At 41.5% G+C, this 22,099-nt stretch overlaps 1 protein-coding gene across 32 annotated transcripts in view; it reads left to right on the plus strand.

Moving 5' to 3' along the window:
- PTPRD (protein tyrosine phosphatase receptor type D) overlaps positions 1–22,099 on the plus strand; it is a 2,215,209-nt gene that overhangs the window by 2,187,442 nt on the left and 5,668 nt on the right. For all 32 annotated transcript variants that reach the window (XM_080668837.1, XM_080668841.1, XM_080668865.1 and 29 more), the window contains 5 exons: positions 12,475–12,760; positions 13,198–13,376; positions 13,973–14,099; positions 15,252–15,377; positions 18,437–18,591. In XM_080668837.1, coding sequence (XP_080524963.1) covers positions 12,475–12,760; positions 13,198–13,376; positions 13,973–14,099; positions 15,252–15,377; positions 18,437–18,591 — 873 coding nt within the window. The remainder of the gene's footprint in view (positions 1–12,474; positions 12,761–13,197; positions 13,377–13,972; positions 14,100–15,251; positions 15,378–18,436; positions 18,592–22,099) is intronic.

Genomic DNA, 22,099 nt, shown 5'->3' on the forward strand with positions numbered 1-22,099 from the left:
CCTGCTATTACCCTGCATGAGAGGTAAGCCCTGTTCTCTAGTCTCCCATCCTCAGACATGACCAGTATATCATTCTAAATACACTTGATACTAGTTTTCATTAATTAACTAGTCATCATGTGTGAAGACTACAGTTATGAAAGCCATCCATCTATCTGAAATAGAGCTGACCTCAATACAACTAATACATAGCCAAAATAGTTAATACATAGCCAGATACCTGAAGATAATTTTTAATTGGATGTATAGAGGTGACATTAGTTAATAAAAACCACACAAGTTTCAAGTGTTCAGCTCTGTAACACATCTTCTGCATACTGCATTGTAGGCTCAAGTTTCTTTCCACCACCACCATTTATTGCCCCTTTGCCATCTCTCTCTCTCCCTCCCTTCCTCCCTCCCTCTCTCTCTCTCCTTTCCTTCTGGTAATCACCATACTGTTTTATCTGTGTCTTTTTCTTTTATCCCTTCACCTTTTTTGTCCAGCCCCCCAACCTTTCTTCCCTCTGACAGCTGTCAGTTGGTTCTATGTATCTATCATTTTGTTTCTATTGTGTTTATTTTGTTCATTAGATTCTACATGTATGTGAAATCATATGGCATTTGTCTTTCACTGACTTATTTCACTTAACATAATACTCTCCAGGTTCATCCATGCTGTTCAAAAAGGTTGTTTCCTTCTTTTTTACGGCCAAGTAGTATTCCATAGTGTAAATGTACCACAGCTTTTTTACCTATTCACCTATTGATGGGCACTTGGGTTTCTTCCAGATCTTGGCTATTGTAAATAATGCTGCAATGAACATAGGGGTGCATATATTATTTCAAATTCGCGTCTCAGGTTTCTTTGGATATATTTCCAGAAGTGGAATCGCTGGGTCATAAGGCAGTTCCACTTTTAATTGTTTGAGGAAACTCCATACTGTTTTCCACAGTGATTGCACCAATCTGCATTCCTACCAAAGTACAAGAGGTTTCCCTTTTCTCCACATTCTCACCAACACTTGCTGTTTGCTGATTTATTAATGATAGTCATTCTAACAGGTCTGAGGCGATATCTCATTGTGGTTTTCATTTGCATTTCTCCGATGATTAGCAACATTAAGCATTTTTTCATGTCTATTGGTGGTAATGAACTCCTTTAACTTTTTTTCATTTTTTGTCTGGGAAGCTCTTTATTTCACCTTCAGTTTTAAGTAATAGCCTTCCTGGAGATTAGTCTTGGTTGTAGGTCCTTACTTTTTATCACTTTGAATATTTCATGCCAATCTCTTCTGGCCTGAAGTATTTCTATTAAGAAATCAGCTGACAGCCTTATGGAAATCCCTTGTAGGTAACCAACTGTCTTTTTCTTGCTCTTTAAATTCTCTCTTTATTTGTAACCTTTGTCATTTTAATTATGATGTGTCTTGGTGTGGGCCTCTTTGGGTTCTTCTTGTTTGGGACTCTTCCTGCTTCTTGGATTTGTGTGTCTTTTTCCTTCACCAGGTTAAGGAAGTTTTCAGCCATTATTTTTTAAATAAGTTCTCAATTCCTTGCTCACTTTCTTTTCCTCTGGTACCCCTGTGATGCAGAAGTTGTTAGGCTTGATGTTGTCCCAGAGGCCCCTTAGACTTTTCCTCATTTTTAAAAATTATTTTTTCCTTTTGTTGCTCTGCTTGCATTTTTTTCTTTTATCTGGTCCTCTAGATTGCTGTTTTGATCCTCTGCTTCATCTACTCTTCTGTTTATTCCTTCTAGTGTATTCTTCATTCCAGATATTGTGTTCTTCATTTCCAACTGGTTCTTTATTATTGTTTCTGTGTCATGTTTAATGCTTGCTATCTTTTCGTTTAAGTTCTCACTGAGATATCCATTCTTCCCCTAAGGTCCTAGAGCAGCAGTCGCCAACCTTTCGGACCCCATGGACCACCAGTGGTCCACGGACCACCGGTTGGTGACCGCTGTCCTAGAGAATTGTTAAAACCATTGTTTTAAACTCTTTATCTGTTATGAAATGGTTGCTTCCATTTCATTTCATTATTTTTGGGACATTTTCTCTGGCTCTTTTATTTGGGGCTTATTTCTTTGTCTTCTCATTTTGTCTGTCTTTGTGTGTGTGTCTGTATATTAGATAGACTTGCTGTGATTCCCAAACTTGTCATGATTGCTTTATGATGTTGATGTCTTAATCTTAAGTGCTGTTGGCCCGTACATGGGCAGAGTTAACCCTCAGGCTAGCTTACTATGAGGATAGACCTCAATGACCATGTATGACTCCCTTTGCAGGAGCTGTCCCCAGAGGCAGAGTTGTTCTCAGCAGGGCCTGGTGCCTACTAGACTCCCTGTGTGGGTGTGCTGCTTATATGGTTAGTTGGGTCGAGCTCTGGTGTGGTCTTAAAGCCACCACTGGTTGTGTTGGTTCTGGGTCAATTTGGGCAGGTTCTGGTGCAGGTTGATATCAGACATTGTGTGTAACCAGCCTTGGCCTACCTGTTTGGAGCTACCTTGCTAGTCACTGTTTGTGGCTGTGTCTACTGGGCCTAGATGTGCATGGGAGGGGTCAAGCTGTGTGCAAAGGTAGGCTTCCTCCAACTCTGAGCTGGGGCAGATCAATAAAAGGTCCAAGGCTCCCTCCACATGTTGTCTACTCCACCACCCGCTGAGGTTGCCTGGTCTTCCTCCAGAACTTTCCGAAGAAAGACTATAGAGTGGTCCCAGCTTGGCCTCAACCCACAGTCTCTTCCACAAGGTGAGAGCTTGATGGAGCAGGGTGATCAGTGTTAGGAGATTAGAACAGGTGAGGAACCTTTTTTCTGCCAAGGGTCATTTGGATATTTATAACATCATTTGCGTACCATACAAAATTATCAACTTAAAAATTAGCCTGCTATATTTGGTCAAACATTTAATAAATTCACCCCTAATGCTTTGGCAGGGCCAGACCCAAATGATTTCATGGCTATTATATGGCCTACGGGCCAAAAGTTCCTCACCCCTGGACTAGTGGGTCTCATACTTGGGGGCAGCACATCAGGCACTCAGTAGGGGAAAGTGCCCCCTACTCCAGAGCCATTTTCCGCCTGAGTCTTTGACTCTAGTTCCCCTAGAAGCAGCTCACTGCAGGTTCAGATGGGGTGCAGCCATCTGGTCCCTTTGTAGGAGCAAGCTCAGTAGGCCAGAGCCACTAAAAGTCAGAAGGACAGGTCAAGCATGTCTCCCTTTGGAGAGAGTGGTGCCAGCTGTACTCTCAGGGTGGTAAGAATGGTACCCCCCACACCAGGCCCCAGAACCCAGCACCCATCTGGCAAGACGCTCCCAGGGAGAAGCACTCCAAAGTCCCAGCTACTCCAATCCCTCAGTGAGGCTGAACTCAGCTGGGCAGGGCCACGGGGACTTGGTAGGACAGATTAAAGCAGTCTTTTATTTTTTTTTTAAATATATTTTATTGATTTTTTGCAGAGAGGAAGGAAGAGGGATAGATAGTCAGAAACATCGATGAGAGAGAAACATCGATCAGTTGCCTCTTGCACACCTCCTACTGGGGATGTGCCCGCAACCAAGTTACATGCCCTTGACCGGAATCGAACCTGGGACCTTTCAGTCTGCAGGCTGACGCTCTATCCACTGAGCCAAACCGGTTTTGGCAAAGCAGTCTTTTATTGGAGGTGGCACAGGCCTAGCCTGTAGAAGGGAGGCAAGCACTTCACCTGTCCCCCCACTCCCACGCCACCCCCACTCCACTCCACAGCCAGCTGCACAGCCCACCGCCTTTCCAAGTCCCGGACAAGAGCCTCTGAGGGAGACATACTCCAGAGGGCGGAGCCATCGGGACTTGGGAGGACAGATCAAAACAGTCTCCCATTGGGGGTGGTGCTGGCTGAGTCTGCAGGAGGCATGCAAGACTGGCCAGCGTTCCAAAGCCACACAGCTCAGTGACTGTCCGAGTGTCTGCCTAGAGCTTCTCCAGGATAAGAGCACATCAGAGGTCCCTGTAAGGAGCAGCCACTGTAATCTAAATACCCGTTACTTTCTTGAGTACACAACCTATGGGGCATTACTTTGGTAGGGCTGCTTAGTAGTTGTATCACTTTCAAAATGTCGATAGTTTTGTTTTATTCTAAACAATATAGAATATGGACTGAACTGATGTGGCTGTTTACCAGTACAAAGAAAATCTCTGTGAAAATGATGTCGTTTCTTATACTTCCATAGCATCATTCATTCAGATTCAAGTCAGCCACCATTTATCAGGGCCAGCAAAGTTGGGTTTTTATCTATGCCTGATGGCCTCCTCTATCCCTCTGTAAAACAAGATGGGCTATGGCATATTCAAGTGTCCTTTATATAAACACTAGGGGCCTAGTGTCTCAGCCCATCCTCCACACCCCCGCCCGGCCCCTCCCACCACGGCCCTCCGATTCCGTCTGCTGCCGCCACTCCCACAGCTGACAACGACGGCCCCGCTCGCACCGCTGCTGGCGCTGGCCCCAATCGCTCCACGCCATCAGCAGGTGCAAGCGGGGCTGGCGCTGTCAGCAGTTGTGAGTGGCGGCTGTTGCCCCGATCACTCCTCAGGGGCAGGGGGAGGTGGAGAAGCCCTCGGGCAATCAAGGCCAGCAGCCGCCAGGTGCCAGCAGCTGGTGCGAGCGGTTGCTCTGGTACTGGCTGCGTGTGTGAACGGGGTCATCACATACAGCAGGTGCAAGAGGCAACTGCCAGCTCCAGTCGCCCCTCAGGAGCAGGGGGAGGTGGAGAAGCACTGAGGAGCAATTGGGGCCGGCAGCCGCTGCTCACACCCACTGATGGCGTTGAGCGATCAGGGCCATCGCTGGGCACTGGCAGCAGGTGCAAGCGGTGGCTTTGGCACCAGCAACGGATGCAAGTGCCAGGCTGGACCACAGCAAGCAGGAGCAAAGAATTTTCAGTAACCGTCAGAGGCTCACCCCCATGACAGCGACCGATGCCCCACCTTGGTCTGGCACCCCCACTCACCTGCTTCACTGCGGCCAATGCCCACCATGTTCCACACTCTGCTGCCTGCTGCCTATGCCCACCATGTTTTGTGCACGCCCCTTGTGGTCAGCGCACGTCATAGTGACCGGTTGTTCGGTGGTTCTGCCATTTGGTCTATTTGCATATTAGGGTTTTATATAGAGAGATATTAGCCTCTGAATTTATCTTGAGCATCACATTTTTAAAATAATAAGGAATGTGTTTGGCAGATAATGTTGGTACAGAGCCAACATCATACAAAAGACTTTGGAGGATTTTTGTTTGAGTCAAAATGCTTCAAAAATATCCGATTAGGCACATGTGGATTTTGTTTTTTTGTGGTCTTATTCTATGAAACACCCCTTCACCTATCATGGAAAAATAAAACACCCCAAGGAAATATGGTCTGGATAGGTCACCCTGACCTCTCAATATTCTAGACTAGGATCCTGATCAGGTCAGGTTCTGTGCTGAGGTGTGAACTTCTGCTCCTCAGAGGATGCCACACAAGGGTGCAGTGCGCTTTTTCTTTCTAGGATGGCCAAGGGTCTGGGTGGTCTCATCCTTACATTTGCTTACCCTAACTCTACTACGTTTCTCCCCTCTGTGACGTCTCCCATGCTTTCTGAATCCCACTCCCTAAAAGCTGGCCCTGGATGGCAGGACCAAGTCTGAATGGCAAGGAGCTGCCAACCATCACCCAGCCATATCAAGATCACTTCATAGTTTACCAGGATAACCATCTAATTCATCTTATAATTCTCATAGTCATAAAACTCAATCCATTTTCATAGATGTTCTTTTTTAATATTCTTGCAGTTCATGAATGCCATTCTTGCCATAGCTAACGGTAATATCCAATCCAATTATGAGCTGATATATGTACAGAATACTTACCATGATTTTTGTTCTATATTTTACTGTCTTTGTACCCAACTAAATGTACTGTAAAACCTCCTAATTCTGTTGTCTTTTTTGCCAGATCAGTGAAGTATCAGTAAAGGGTCAGCATGAAAACTCCACCAGATTAATCAGGAAAGCCAGTTCTTAAGCACATCCCCAGAATGAGTTTAGCACAAAATAGCCCCCTTACGCCTCTTAATGTTTTCCTTTTGTACATTACTACCGTATCACATCACGGGACATTAAGCATATTTCAACTCGTGGGACTAACTCAATCATGTTTTTAGAAATTGAAAACAAATGCTGTAACTGGGTGAATGATAATATTGAAGTAATAGCAATTTCCTAGTAGGCACACTTGTTTAATGGATTGCACAGTCTATCGCTCACTGAAACCGTTTTGTTTTGGTTCGGCTTGTCTTTAAGGCAAAAGTTTGTCCATAATTTGGTTTGCTTTAGTTGAATCATCGTCCTTGCTGGACGATAACTTAGAAAGTCGGTCTTACTTCAAGGGTAACGGACCAGCCTGATGCTAGGCTTGATTTAAAAGTGCTGTCCTCTTCCCTTTCTGCTGGAAAATTCTGTAACAGAGTAAATGTACTGAATTGTGCTGGCCTCAGCCTGAAGCACAGGGTTATGCACTCCTTCTTTTCTTTTTTTTAAGTTATTTAGAAAAATCTGTCTCTGTGCTTGGCAACTACCCCGACAGAAAACAGATAAAAATAAGGGTGGTTTATCAGCTTTGCTGTTCTTATCATGTTTCAGGTTGAAGGCTGTTGAAATGATGAAAAACAAACAGCACTAAATAGGGTTCCGTCATTATCACTGCTACGGGGAACTGAATTTTCAGGATCAAAGAAAAATGCATTTGCTTTTAGAACTACAATCCTTCATTTTGAGAGGTGCACTGCACTCAGACACCCAGGATGGGTAAAAAATAGAGTAAATTGGAGAAGGGAGTAAAATATGTGCTGCTATGGGAACTTGGAAATTCAAACCAAAGTAGGCTGGCATACATTGAAAAGCTCGGAATTTTCATCGCTCAGTTTCTTAAGGGAGAAAAAAGTAGTGCCTGAGGTTCGTCATTCCTGAGCAACTGGAGTAAAGCAAGCATTAAGCATGGCTTGTTTCCATCTCCTTAAGTTAACGGCACTCTATCTTTGTAAACTCATATCAAAATATTCCCATGCTGGGGGCTTTGGGGAATATTCCTGTATATATCAATATATCATTGATTCAGAAGGGAGTTCCATATTTTTAAACTTACGTTTTTTAAATTTTGCAGCTCACATTGAGCACCTTCGATTTCCCTGGCATGGCAGTTGTCTTGAGAAACTATCAAAGGCAGTAGAAACAAGAAAGCTGTTGTCATTCCCTTCCAGGAGATTATTAACTGGTATAAACATAATAACCAGAAAACAAAAATAAGGCAAGGCAGTTGCTCATAAAGAGGTATAGTTGCCACCCAGCCGGTGTGACTCAGTGGTTGAGCATCAGCCCACCGAGCCAGGAGGTCATGGTTGGATTCTAGGTCAAGGCACATGTTCAGATTGTGGGCTTGATCCTGGGCATGAAGGAGGCAGTCAACCAGTGATTCTCTCTTATCATTGATATTTCTATTTCTCTCTCCCTCTCCCTTCCAATCTCAAATCAATAAAAACATTTAAAGAGAGAGAGAGGTATAGTTACATGGGATCCAAGGAGGACTAAACCAAGGCGAGTCTTGATCCTGGATGCAGCGCATGAGCTGAGTCTGGGAGGATGGTAGGTATCACAGATAGACGTGATAAGAAGGAGGAAGGACCTGCATTAGCAAAGGCCAGAAGTGAGAAAGCTTAAAATATGTTTAATTTGCCGGGAGCTCAGGGAAAGCCATGACTCTTATAATAAACACTAGAGGCCCGGTGCAGGAATTACTGGTAGGGTCCCTAGGCCTGGCCTGAGATCAGGGCCAGCTGGGGCCTCCCTTCCCCCGGCTGCCAGCTGCTGGCCAGGGCCTTCTTTCATTCCACGCTGCCCCCGGGTGGTCAGCACACATCATAGCGAGTGATTGAAATCCCAGTCTCCCAGTCGAACTCCCGAGGAGACACTTTCCATATTAGCTGTTTATATATATAGATATTTCCTGTTTATTGCCTATTTATGAACATGCAGTTATTTTAAGTAACTGCTATTAATTCAGTTATATGTTTAATAAAAAATGTTATAAACAGTACTTTAAAAAAATGGAAAATAAGTATGTGGAGCATGCCCTTTTTCCCTCACTGCCTTTCAGCCTCCCTGCTCTCTTTTTAGTTCTACAAATATGCTAAGCTATTTCCACTCCAGGACACTTCCTTGGGGATAGCATCTCGCCCCAAACGCTTTTCTACCCTTTACAGTCAGTAAAATTATCCTTGCCCTGGCAGTGGTCTGCTAGGACTGCCATAACAAAGTACCACAAACCAGATGTCTTAGATAATAAAAATATTTTTCTCACAGTTCAGGAGGACGGAAGTCCAAGAGTGAGGTGCCGTCAGAGCTGGTTTCTGGTGAGCCCGCACTTCTTGGCTTCGGATGCCACCTGCTAGCTGTGGCCTCACGTGGGTTCTCCCGTGCGTGTGCCCAGGGGGAGCTCTGTGCCTCTTCCTACTCTTGTAAAGTCCAACTGGTTTAGGCCCCACCATTATGACTTCATGTAACCTTAATTACCTTCCTAGAGGCCCTGTCTCTAAACACAGGCACACCGGGGGTTAGGGCTTCACCATGAATTTTTAGGGGACACAATTCAGTCCCTAACAGGTATCAATTTATTCTTTTCCATTTTTAAAAAACATATTTGTATTGATTTGAGAGAGGAAGGGAGAGGGAGAGATAGAAACATCAGTAATGAGAGAACATCATTAATCGGCTGCCTCCTGCACACCCCCTACTGGGAATTGAGCCTGCAATCCGGGCATGTGCCTTGACTGGGAATTGAACCGTGACCTCCTGATTTACAGGTCAACACTCAACCACTGAGCACAAGTATCAATTTAAATGGCATTTCTTCAAAGGTATTGTGCCAACATCCTGCACATTTATCTCACAGCAGTTGCTGAGATTTATAAATATACATTTATTCACATGATTATTTAATATCTAACCCCCCCCCCACCACCCAACCTATAATCTCCCTGAGGAAAGGCCCATGTTTGTTTTGCTCACCACTTTCCTGAGCTTGGCACATAGTAAGCACTCAGTAAGTATGTGTGGGTAATAGCCTGCAGAGGCTTATGACAGAGTATATAGCAACTGTGGATGGAAGAACAAAATAATAGGCACTTTCCTGTCTGTTCCTAGGTGATAGGAATGGATGAATTAGGATAGTCAGTCTGCGCTAATAACGTGTAACAACCAGTTCCCCTCACTGGTGTCTCAGCGGGGAGGGGGGGGGGGTTACCAATTTACCTTGTGTAAATACTCCCACCATGCCTGATTTCAAGCTACAAATGTAACAGCCCTAAATGATAGGAGCACCCCATTATATAATATATTTCCACCTCAAGAGCATCAATGTAAAATAATTAAGAAGCAATGTGTTTTGAATATTGCCTTTATTTTTATATTTATTTAAGCAGAAATTTTCATTTGAGCAATTGGCTTTTGCCAGCTCCAGCACACCACTGATGAATAGTTGAATAAAATTGTAGAGGTTGGATGCACAGAAATGTATAATTTATTATTGTGCAGGGAAAGAGGCAAACACAGGCTAAGCCAGTTCTTAAATTTTAGACCTGAAAGAGTGAGAGTGAGAAGAGCAGATTTGAGTAGAGAAGATATTAATCTGAGAATCTTTTTATTTCTTGAGAAATTTGAGGGTGGTTTGAAGTAGATGTCTTCCCTTATGCTATCACTTTAGAAATCTGTTGTATTGCTGAACCATGAAGGGGAATGAGAGAAAGCAGGACAGAACTTTGGAAATATTTAACTACATTTTAGGGGCTGGCGGAGGTATTCAAATTAGGGAAAGAGCTACAGATGGAAAAATCCAGAGACAGGAGAATAATCAGCACATGGATCTAATGGGGGGGGATATTCCTTACTGGGGATCTATCTGAAGGAGTTTTGGTAGATTTCTGAAGATAACAGTTAGGGTTGATCCCTGATTTTTGTTTTCAACTTGATAGAACTTCTAAAATGTCATGGAGTCTATAAACCATTACAGAGTCACAGGTTTTATTGTTTGTTTTTTGGTGTTTTTTTGTTTGTTTGTTTAGCTACTGTTATTTATGTGTTACATGTTGCAGCTTATTTTGTGTTTGAGATAATTATAAAATTTTTTCCCTTCCTACCATAAACCCCAAAGGAATTATCTCTGACGTTGCCCATACTCCCTCAATCGGTATCTTAGAAACCAAGAAAGACTTTTCAAGAAAACTGCATTCAGAATGAACAGTACTAAAGGGATGTATTGAGGGGTGAGCCACAAGAAAGTCACCATATTTGACAATGGCTGCTGCCCCAAATGACAGAAAGCCATGTGAAACAATGGTGGTGCCATGAAATGTGGTGCTAAAGTTTAGCATCTCAGAGCCTGCGTTTGAGTCCCTGTTTGACTGTTTGCTATTAGCACTAGGAATGAGTTCAGGGAAGTTCCCAAATGTTATGACTCACAGAAGGGAAAAGGAAATTGACGTATTTGCCAAATGCCTCCCAGGGACCATGCCCTGGGATAAGAAGGCATTTTACTGCCATCTCATTTACCATCCCAGTATTTGGGAAAGCAGAAAATTCCTCCAACCTTAGATATTGTTTATTGGAAATAGGAAAAGAAAAGGGAAGCAGCTCAAGGAGGTAGGTAGGGTAAAGCAAGATTTTGAAAGCCTAATCTTAAATTATCCGGTGGTGATTCTATCATAATTTTCCCAGATTCAACATTGCCTGTTCTTTGTGGTCGGTGTCAGGGGTTGGATTCTGTATCTACAAAGTAACTGCTTCTTCCTTTATGTTAATTATCACTATTAACACATTATCATATGTTAATTATCAGGATTTAAGAAAAACAGGAGAAAGGTTAAGTGACTTTCTCAAGGGCATCCAGCCATTGGTATCTGGAAAAAGTATCTTGAATCTCATGGTCTTGCTTCAAGCTAAGAGACACCTCTCCCATTTAAAATCCTCAAGAACTCTTCATTTTAGAGACGAGGTAACTCACAAGTTCCAAGGATCTGCTCCTTCCCCATCTTCCATCTGAACACCAAGGCTGGGGAGCTAACAATATTTTATGGTGCAAATGCCATATCACCCCCCAAAATTATCCTTTATTTCTTGTCTTCTAGTTATGTAGAGTAGACTCTGAGATCTTTAAGGTAGGACATAAGTCACCTCTAATGTTGTATCCCCTCTGTTACTTGGCAAAGTACTTCATTGTTCATTGAATGAAGAGATGGACAGATGCACAAATAAATGAACACATATGAGAGACAGTGGCATGTAGTGATTGAAAGAGGCCGTCTGATGCATGGTATCTAAGCTGGTGATATATACCTATTGATTACATGTTTCCCAGCCAGGTAACCATCCATGACCAAGCATTTTTTATTCAAACATACTTGACACATAAATAGACTCTGCCTAAAGGATTCAATAAAATAAGAGATAAATAAGGCTCCCCTTGAGATTTAAGAACACAGATGTGTTATTTTTTTTTCCAACACAGGAAATTCCAATGTTTCTACTACCTGACCCTGTGATCCAGTTCAGTAGATTAGATTGTCTCCTTGCAGCGGCAGATCTTGTCTTTGTGCTTTGTTGACTCTCTTACCTCCTCTTCTTTGAATCAGTTTCTACCAACTGAAAAATGACCCACAAAGTCCGAAAGGGATGGAGTTTATAAAATGCCTCGGAATGTCTTCAGACTTAAGAGCGGAGCTTTTATTTTCCCACAGAGAATACTGGAATTTCACCTGGAATTTCAAAATATATTCAACTCTGAAAGAAAAGGGAGTAAAAACTAGAAATACACCCACACTCTCTAGGGCTTGCTCTCTATTAAGGATTTTTTCCACTGAGAATACCCTGCACTATTTTTAGTGTGCAACATTTTACTATTTTAATTACACACTTCAAACTAGGTTGGTTTTAGAATTTTTTGCTGACTTTTAAAATATGAAATATTTCAAGTCGAGTGATTTACTAGTTCTTTTTTTGTCAATTGAACTAAAATAGCCTGAGATGGTTTGCAAAAATATACATAGCCTCGTTAGATATTGACCATTTAAAAATATGTTCTAGTATAAACAGCCTAAATGTAAGTGGGTGTTGTTGTTGTTTTTTTCATAATAGTTTCAAAATAATGTCTAGTTTATATTATGTGATCAAAGAGCATAGTAATTATGGATTTAATATTTTTACATGTTGAAACCAAACTAATTTCACTTGGTACATTGCTCCCTACCCACTGGTTATGGTGACTTGATAATACTTGACTTTAGAGTGCTCCAAAATCATCACAACAGCCATTTGAGTAGAGTTAATGGGTTGAAAACCTAGTTCACAAGAATAATGAAGATGCTTGTATTATATGTTAATTTCCTAAAAGATTTAGTTAAACATTTCCCTTTGTTTTTCTTGTAGTGCCGGAGTTGGCCGGACTGGTTGTTTCATTGTAATAGATGCCATGTTAGAAAGAATAAAGCATGAAAAAACTGTAGATATTTATGGCCATGTAACTTTAATGAGAGCCCAGAGGAATTACATGGTGCAAACAGAAGACCAGTACATCTTTATCCACGATGCGCTGTTGGAAGCAGTGACTTGTGGAAATACCGAAGTGCCAGCGAGAAACCTGTATGCCTACATTCAGAAGCTGACACAAATAGAGACAGGAGAGAATGTGACAGGAATGGAGCTTGAATTTAAGGTATGATATCGGGGTGATGTGGTAATTCAGGAGCAAGTCATTCCCGGATTGTCTTTGAGTACTGGCTTTCCTTTCTGACCCTTTCAGATGTGTCAAGTGACAAGACTCACTTGACTTTCTCCTCCCTCAGGTGTCTGACTGTAAAACGCTTTCTTCCTCTTTTCCTCCTCTATTCCATGCTTCCTAATACCTTGAGCTCTTTTGTACCTTAATTTAAACTGAGAGGTCATACCCATAGAACATAATATTTAAAAATTTAATAGGCTATATGAAGTCCATTAGGTAGAAGTGAAAGGCAGTGCAGTTTGAGGCGTCATTTACTTTGAAGTAAACCAAAGCTTTATATCTAAAGAGGAAGAAATCTCAGGTATGTTGCATTCAAACCACAGGCTAAAATTACCTTTGTCAGATTTTTTCCTTTTTTTTCTATTCAACAGCGTCTAGCCAGCTCTAAAGCTCACACCTCAAGATTCATCAGTGCCAATCTTCCATGTAATAAATTCAAAAATCGCCTTGTTAATATTATGCCATATGAATCCACAAGGGTATGCCTGCAGCCTATCCGAGGAGTAGAAGGATCTGATTACATCAATGCCAGTTTTATTGATGGATACAGGTATATACTCTTGTTCCCCTGACAATCCGAAGCCTTGATATTTGCATATGCCCTAGTTTCATAGCCAGAATGAATTTTATCTCAAGTCAAAGCATTTTCTTTCTGCATAGGTCAGCAGTCAATCCCGTGGTATTTGTTTTCTATTATTTTGGATAGAAGTAAGAAGAAGCCATCATGGAGTTGTTAATCTGGCCTCCTGCACACTTCCTTCAGAAGGAGTTAATAAAAAAAGCTGTTTAGTACCATATTTCATAAATTTAATAGATTGTGTAAAAGTCATGTCTTCAAATAGATGCCCCACAACTATTTCCTAAACGATTTGTATGCACATGAAATTGAGCTATTAGTGTTGCACTAAAATTTAAATAATAATGATAGACATACATCATAATATTAACAAAGCTGTTTCTTTTGCTAAGTCCTCAAAATGTAATAAATGTTCTTATTTGATGACACAATCTTAATGGACATTCACTGCAATTGCATTAATGATATAGTTTCAGTTTTATTACTGGGTTGGATGTTTACATAGCAAATGTGAACCTTTGTGTGTTCTCTGATTTTTTTTAACATGCTATTTTCATTCTCTAATTCAGACAACAGAAAGCCTACATTGCTACCCAGGGACCCTTGGCGGAGACCACTGAAGACTTCTGGCGGATGCTCTGGGAACACAACTCCACCATCGTGGTGATGCTCACCAAGCTGCGTGAGATGGGCAGAGTGAGTGTCTCCTCTTAAGACATTTCCTTCATGGAGAAGTGAGGGTTTCATGTCAAGAACACGAGTGCCAGGGCCATTTCTTTGACATTCAGGGCACTCCTAAAACATTGGGCCACTCATTACTCTGGGTCAGTTTTTAACTTACAAAACCACATCCAGTTCTTTCATTTGTGTTTTGAAGAAAGATCTAGTTTTCTTTTTTTCAGTGAAACACAATCAAAGAGACAAATAAGCAAGCAGATGCCCCTTGACTTACGCCCCGACTCTCAGCACATCCTTATTTCCTTTTACTCTGGACAAGCTGGAGTTTCATGAGCAAAGGGACCATCACATCTCTGTAGGAAGTAATTTGACTTTCATCCCTGAGGCAAATTCTTACTTGCTCACCAGTTACCCCCATTGAATAAGGTGTTGGAAATTTACATCATTTTTCTAAGGTAATCTCAGATCCACTTATTAAAAATGACTATTCTGAAAATATTCAGAAAATAGTAGTAGAGATACATCAAGACTTACCCCTTAAATTCAATAGATGCAAGTAAGCATTTTGCTATATTTGAGATACTCTCTTTCTCTCTTTTCTTTGTAGAAATGTGTCTAAAACCCAGCTTTTTTAGGGCCCAAACAGAGAGAAAAAGAACTAGGAAAATGACTTGTTTATTCTACATGGTCATTAAGTCATTAAAACTGCCTGAGCTGACTTGACTAGGATGATTGGACCCAATCAATTCAGAGGTTTTTTTGTCTGTTCACACTTGATGGTTCTCTTCATCCCAAACCATAGTGGTCCAGGTCTGCTAAAGTGATGCAATGTGTGATTGATAGGACCAGCATTATGCCCAAGGACTGATATAATTATTTGGATAACTTGTAGGTATGAAGATGCTTACGCTATCGAAGTATTCAATTTGACGGATGTATATTACCAGCAATTATATTCCAAGTACTGTGCTTGATGCTATGGGCAACGATTGAACTATAGGATTTCCCTATCCTCAGGAAACTTATGGGTTCAAAGAAAAAAAATTAGTCACATGAAACTAGAATGGGCTTGAATTTTATTAATGAGAGAAAGAAATATATAGATAACTAGATGATAGACAAAGTTTATTTACATGTTGTATAGTTTACATGAGTCGTCTCTCCTTTCAGGAGAAATGCCACCAATACTGGCCGGCAGAACGATCTGCAAGATACCAGTACTTCGTTGTAGATCCCATGGCTGAATATAACATGCCACAATATATCCTAAGAGAATTCAAGGTCACAGATGCCAGGGTAAGTTGGCACAGTCTTACGCTCTCAACCATTAGCTGAAAAGTAGTCTAAAGCAGCGGTCGCCAACCTTTCAGACCTCACGGACCAACAGTGGTCCGCCGACCACCGGTTGGTGACTGCTGGTCTAAAATGCTTCTCTGGGAGAAACACTGGCCAGTGGCCATATTCTCTAGTGAAAAGAGATCACCCATCCTAGGACTTTTCATTATTATTATTATTATTATTAATGTAAGAGTAACTTTCTTCTGTCTGGCAAGTGTTCTCACAATCCAGGCTTGGCTTCCTTTCAAATGTAACATCTGGCAGCTCAACTCTGAGACTGCATTTGGTGAGTGTGTGTGCTGGGAAGCATTTACTGATTGGTTGGCTGTACTGATATTCACCTTCTCAGCACATTCTCTTTGGAACTTCCTTGACTTCTTCATTACTTGAGGCTGTAAATATGTTGTTGTTTTGCAAAGCCCTGTAGGTCATGTGGGCTTGGAGGTTAATTTGGTATGATTTTAAAACCGCAGAGCAAATGGCTTTTTTCAGAGGAATCTGACAAGCTTTGCACAGTCTAATTTGATTGCTGGCGTGGTTTATTCCTCGGTGTGCTAATGTGTCTGTCCGTGAGAGCTGTGCACCCACGACCCTTGCTGGCTAATTTTCATTCTGCATTTCTTGTCTAGATTGCTGAGTCCAAAGTTCAGCTCTGATGTAAGATGTTCTGTGCAGAAACTTTCATATCCTTGCCTTTAGCCACTCTCCAACCGTGATTACAAATACATCTTGGGGGAGAGGGGGTCAGTCCAAAGCCTGCTTTGTATTTGGAGCTGTCACAATGGGTGGGTCGAGTAAAACTCCAGTGTAAAGCTATTTAGGTGATCCATTGTTTTTTTCTGGAAAGCTGCTTTCTCAACCAGTACTCATGTTTAGAGATTGTCCACTAATCCCCAAAGCCAAGGACCTGGCGGTTGACCTAAAGTGAAAGGGAAATTGGTTAGCAGGTTGGTTGGCCCAGGTGACAGACCTGTTAATGCTAGAAAATCTGAAGTCTTACTAGTAACTACTCTGAAAGTGACTGTACACAAGGCAGCAGCAGTTAAGTTCCTAGGTGTCGTTTTTGAGCTGCCCAAGTAAGCATGCCTTGGTGACCCACCCCATTGTTTAAAAATTAAAGCTAATAATGATGCCCTTTCAGAATTTGGAGCAAGATACGTGAATGAAAATGTTACTTGCATTCTAAGCAAACTCAGCAGCCATTTCTAATGATAAAGAGTTGTACCCAGGCCAAAACCGGTTTGGCTCAGTGGATAGAGCGTCGGCCTGCGGACTGAAGGGTCCCAGGTTCGATTCCGGTCAAGGGCACGTAACTTGGTTGCAGGCACATCCCCAGTAGGGGGTGTGCAAGAGGCAGCTGATCGATGTTCCTCTCTCATCGATGTTTCTAACTCTCTATCCCTCTTCCTTCCTATCTGTAAAAAAATCAATAAAATATATTAAAAAAAAGAGTTGTACCCAGGCTCTGTAAATGCCAGAGATACGTTCTTCACCACTCCTCTCCTGCCCAAATTAAATCTAATCACAATACTCAAAAGAAACAGTGAAGCAGAAACTTGGGCATGCCTGTATTTGCTTTTTAAAGGTTTCCTGTGATTGAATAATCTTCCTAGCTGCCAAAACATTGGCTGTCTGTGCTCCTAGTGTGTTTCTAATCTCAACTTCCCAGTTTAGAAAGCAAGTTGGCACTTAAGGATAGAGTGTTGTTAAACAGGTTAGCCTGTAAGTGGAGCCAGGTGGTCTCTCCTCGGAAGAGGAAGGGTTTGTGCTGAAGACCTCCTCTTGCTGTTGAAAGCAACTGTGGTCAGAAAGAACATTCAGAGGACGACAGGTCTGCATTTGTCCCAGCCGTGGGCAAACTACGGCCCGCAGGCCGGATCCGGCCCGTTTGGCTGTTCTATCCGGCCCGCGGAGCCGAAAGAGCGGAGGGTTCTCTTGCTCTCTCCTCCGCTCCTTTACTTTGAATTTATATTAGTTCACACAAACACTCCATCCATGCTTTTGTTCCGGCCCTCCGGTCCAGTTTAAAAACCCATTGTGGCCCTTGAGTCAAAAAGTTTGCCCACCCCTGGCTCTGGCTTTTCAAACCTTTTCCAGAAACAGATTCTGGGGAGAAAGGTGATGGGCATAATTGTTATTCCTGTTTCTGTAAACAGAAGTCCCTTCTGCATTTGTTGTGCTTCCAAAAATACTGTAAAATTCCGGAAGGAATCAGCAATGCCTTAGTATCTTCTTTTCAAACCATTTATACTTCATGAGTCAAAGCAGTTCTGTTTCCTCTCCGTGTTCTGATTTGTCTGAGTTAAAACCCCCTACACGCCTTAATTCCCGTGGTCAGCCAGGAAGAGTCCTTTTGGAGAATAGGGCATTTATTTGCTAGAGGTCTCTCTGATCTACTTGAAGGATGCCTCACTTCCTACTCAGCAGCATAGTCGGTCACAAGGCACATGTTGTATATCCTGCCATTGTCTGGAAATTGTATGCCTCTGAAACATGTGGGCCACCCAGGTTAACAGCAGCTACCTAATTTGTGTCAGATCTTTTCCATGTCACTCACTGTTTGTCATTTCGCAGTTCTAGAAATAAGCAAACCCGGCAGACGTAAAGTTGTGTCAATAGCAAACTCTCTGTTCTCTATGACATGCCTGCATGCTCCTTTCAATATTAAGAAGTGATTGGATTCACAAATTTTTGAAAGAGTATATAGGTTCCACTTGGGTTTTAGAGGCAAACTTTGGGTCTCAAAACATGTACTGATATAGGAACTAGATGACTCTATTCTCTGAGGTGGGAATTGTGAGAGCAAAAATTTGCCATGTAAATATGTGAATGGAGACAGTGTTCCTAGCAGATAAGACATGAATACATGAATGTAAGCTCCTAGTTAAATATGCTCCTATCTCCCCCTCCCTCCCCACTTTTTTCTTTCTGGAAAAACCATCATGTCTGCTGCTGTGTCTGTGCGTGGCCGAACCCTTCCGGCGTCCTCTGTGGCTGGGTGTGGCTTTCTCCTGAAGGACGGTCAGTCCCGAACAGTGAGACAGTTCCAGTTCACTGACTGGCCAGAGCAAGGCGTGCCAAAGTCTGGAGAAGGATTTATTGACTTCATCGGCCAAGTTCACAAAACAAAAGAGCAGTTTGGCCAAGATGGACCCATTTCAGTCCATTGCAGGTGAGCTAAGAATCAGGAGTGGTGAGTTTCCACTTGTGATTAATGTGGTGGCAACTTTGAAAATATGTATTGTCTATTTATTGTCAGGACAAGCTTCTTATAGTAAATCTGTATAATAGACATTTTATTCTCAAAAAAAGTGTTGTAAAACCTAAAGCAAGTACTCACTTCTCTTTCCTTCCACAAAAGGAAAACAGCCAGAGGAAGATTTTTATCCCCAAATTTTACCTCTTGTAACAAAGAACTACACTGTGTTTCTCTGGCCTATTTTAACAGGAATTACTGGTACATCCCCTTGTGAAAGTTTGTTCAGTTAGTCGTTTCTACTTTTTTTGCAGTCATAGCATTACACTGATAACTGTCTTTCGGTGTCTTAATCCTGTGTTTGTCTTCTTGGGAAACCATAAATAGTTATCAACCCTTAATGACAATACTAATTTTTGCCAGTCAGTAAGGGATTGGAATGGTACCTCAGTTAAAATTGTAATTTGTTTGAAAATTGTGGCTGTATTAGAAAATGAAGCACCTTCAAGTTAATTATTTTCAATAGTTTCCACAGGATTTTATAATTCAGGTATTAAAGTTAATAGATATAAAAAGTAAATGGTTCAGAGAGGACACTCACCATAAATGTAGTGCTTTTGGAAGTTTCTGTGCAAAAATCTTCCAACAAAGGGAATTCACTTATTTTAGGATTCTAGCAACTTTTGAAGTCTCAGTTTTTAATTTCTTTACGGTCAAAATCTTGAGAGAGTTTATTAAATTGATTTTGCTTCAAAAAAGAATGGCAAAAACAAATTACATTTCTTAGTGACATAGAAGACAGGGTCTCAAAATAGAACTGTTTGAATGGGCTTCAAATGTCAGAGTCCTGGTTCCATTCTGTCGGCTGTCTCTCTATGGCACTAGGGACGTTTCTCTGGACCTCAGTTTTCTCAGGAGCTGTGAGATCCTTCCTAGCACACTATGTGTCCCAGTCATTGTGTAGTGGATGAGGATCAGACCTTATTTATACACATTTGCTTTGTGTTAAGTTATCCAAAATCCTTTGCTGTAGGCAATCAAAGAGCATGTAGGAAATAGCACATGGGCTTAAGGGTTCAGACAAAGTGGATATATTGGAGTTAAGTTACCTGGCTATTCCCCTTAATTTTCCATATAATTGGCCCAAATTTTCATTCAAACTTGTCCAATATAAAGAAAATAATACATTTAATAAACATTAATGTTAGGCATTCCATAAGTATGTAAGGGTGTATGTGTGTGTGACTTCCCATTGCTTCTGTCATCACAAAATACTTTAAACACAACTATAGTATAAATTATATGACATGTTATTCATATACCATATACATCTTAAAGGCTTCCCATTATTTTCTGTTATCTGGGAATATACTAAAAATGCCACTTACTTTATTTACTAGATTTGTGCACCGGTGGGGGTCCCTCAGCCTGGCCTGTGGGGATCGGGCCAAAATCAGCTCTCCAACATCCCCCAAGGGGTCCTGGATTGCGAGAGGATGCAGGCCAGGCCGAGGGACCCCACCAGTGCACAAATATGTGCACCAGGCCTCTAGTATGCATATAAGATCTTTGATTAATCTCTTCCCACCCTTCCCCCTGAGATTCATCAGTCTGTTCCATGTTTCCATGCTTGTGCATTGAGAGTCATCCCCCTTCAGTGCGCATCATAGCTACTGGTCAAACAGTCTGACAGTTGCTTAGGCGTTTATATATATATAGATTCCTTATTAAAGTAATATAATACAGTCAATAATTCAGAAGGTATAAGGCCAGTACCTGTTATGTTCCAGAAAGTGTCTGGTAGAAAGCCAAAAACCCCTCTATTTTTGTCACATTTGAGCAATTAAATCAAGGTAAGATAGACTCTAGAGTACCTAGAGACCATTCAATAAAAAGATCATAAATCATAGTCTCTGAGGATTGAGATTTCAAGGTTGAAAGGGACCTTCAAGGTCATCTACTCCATCTTAACAGAGAGCCTTGCCTGCTCCAGGACATGCTCAGCCACTTTGTAAAGACTATCCATGGATTTTAAAGCCTCAGTTAATATTTGTTAGGACTCTTTAGAAACCCCAGTTTATAAAGGGACACACTATTTATATGCCTGTCAGCTACATCCTCAAGTAAATGAATCCATCCATTTTCTACAGCCTGTACCCAAGCGTTACATGGGCCGTTTAATTAGGATCCAAAAATGTAGGAATTTTGCAGATTATTCACTCTTCTCCTCATTACCTGAACCTCCAGATGCTTTTCTACTTCTTAAGAGCACAAAAGCTATAAATTCATTTTCTTCTCTTGCTGCACTGAAGATCCTGAAATTACCTTAAAACAATAATGAAAACAGAGAGAAACTCAAAACCTTGTTAATGTGGTGAAAAGGATCCTGGTGTTTAAAATGGTATATTAATTGTATAAAGAAATAGCTCTTAACTAGTTGTTTGTTTTTGTTTTTGTTTTTCATTTAGATTAGAGACCCCTCTTAGAATCTTCTTAAAGTTACGTTTCATTAAACAGAAAAAAATATATAATTTTCACAATCCTTATGTATAAGGTATTCATGGACCCATCCTGAAAATTGAATTAAGATTCTGTGTGTGTGTGTGTATGTATGTATATATATATATATATATATATATATATATATATATATATATATATCCTGGTAAAGAATCTCTCTCCTTATGTCAAAAATATCTGAGTTTGAATCGTCTATCTACCTTCCTATTTTTACATGGTTAGGTGATGGGACATCCTGAACAAATTTTAAGTGGCTACAAGAAGTAAAACACTAGAAAACTTAAACATGCTCAGTTTACCTCACCTTATCTGAATTACTTCATATTTTAAAAATATGAAGCAGGCAAGGTCTACAATTTCAGGAGCTGCATGAAGAGTACAAATCTATAATTATTTACCTTTCTTTTATTCATTTACTAGAGGCCCGGTGCATGAATTTATGCACAGGTAGGGTCCCTCGACCTGGCCAGCGATTGAGGCCAATCAGAGGGGCCAGCCTGCCAGCAGGAGGGACTGCGGGAGGTTGGCCCCAGCAGCAAGCTAACCAACGGCCGATTTCACAAGGAATCAGGCTCCCTTCCCCCTCCTGTCTGGATCTGGGGTGCAGGTGAACCAGATTCGGGGCTGCCAGGGCCCCGGCAGCAAGGTCTGGGGCAGTGTGTGTCATAGCTACTGGCCAGTCATATGGTCGTTCGGTCATAATGGTTGCTTAGGCTTTTATATATATAGATTTTAAAATGTGTTTCCTTGATCTTTCCAAAAAGGCATATGATCCCAATTGGAAAGTCATTTTGTTTTAGAAGACTGAATCCTAATTATTCTACACTCATTCTCTTGTTACCACGACACATTATCCCAAGGGTAATCATTGGGTGATTCTAACACATTTTCCTGATTGTAGCTGTGGGAGACATGATGCATTTTGAAAGCTAGTGGACACATGTCCACTTATAAGTAAATGTAG

The sequence above is a fragment of the Plecotus auritus genome (assembly GCF_963455305.1).
Source record: "Plecotus auritus genome assembly, chromosome: 5".
NCBI classification, from domain to species: domain Eukaryota; kingdom Metazoa; phylum Chordata; class Mammalia; order Chiroptera; family Vespertilionidae; genus Plecotus; species Plecotus auritus.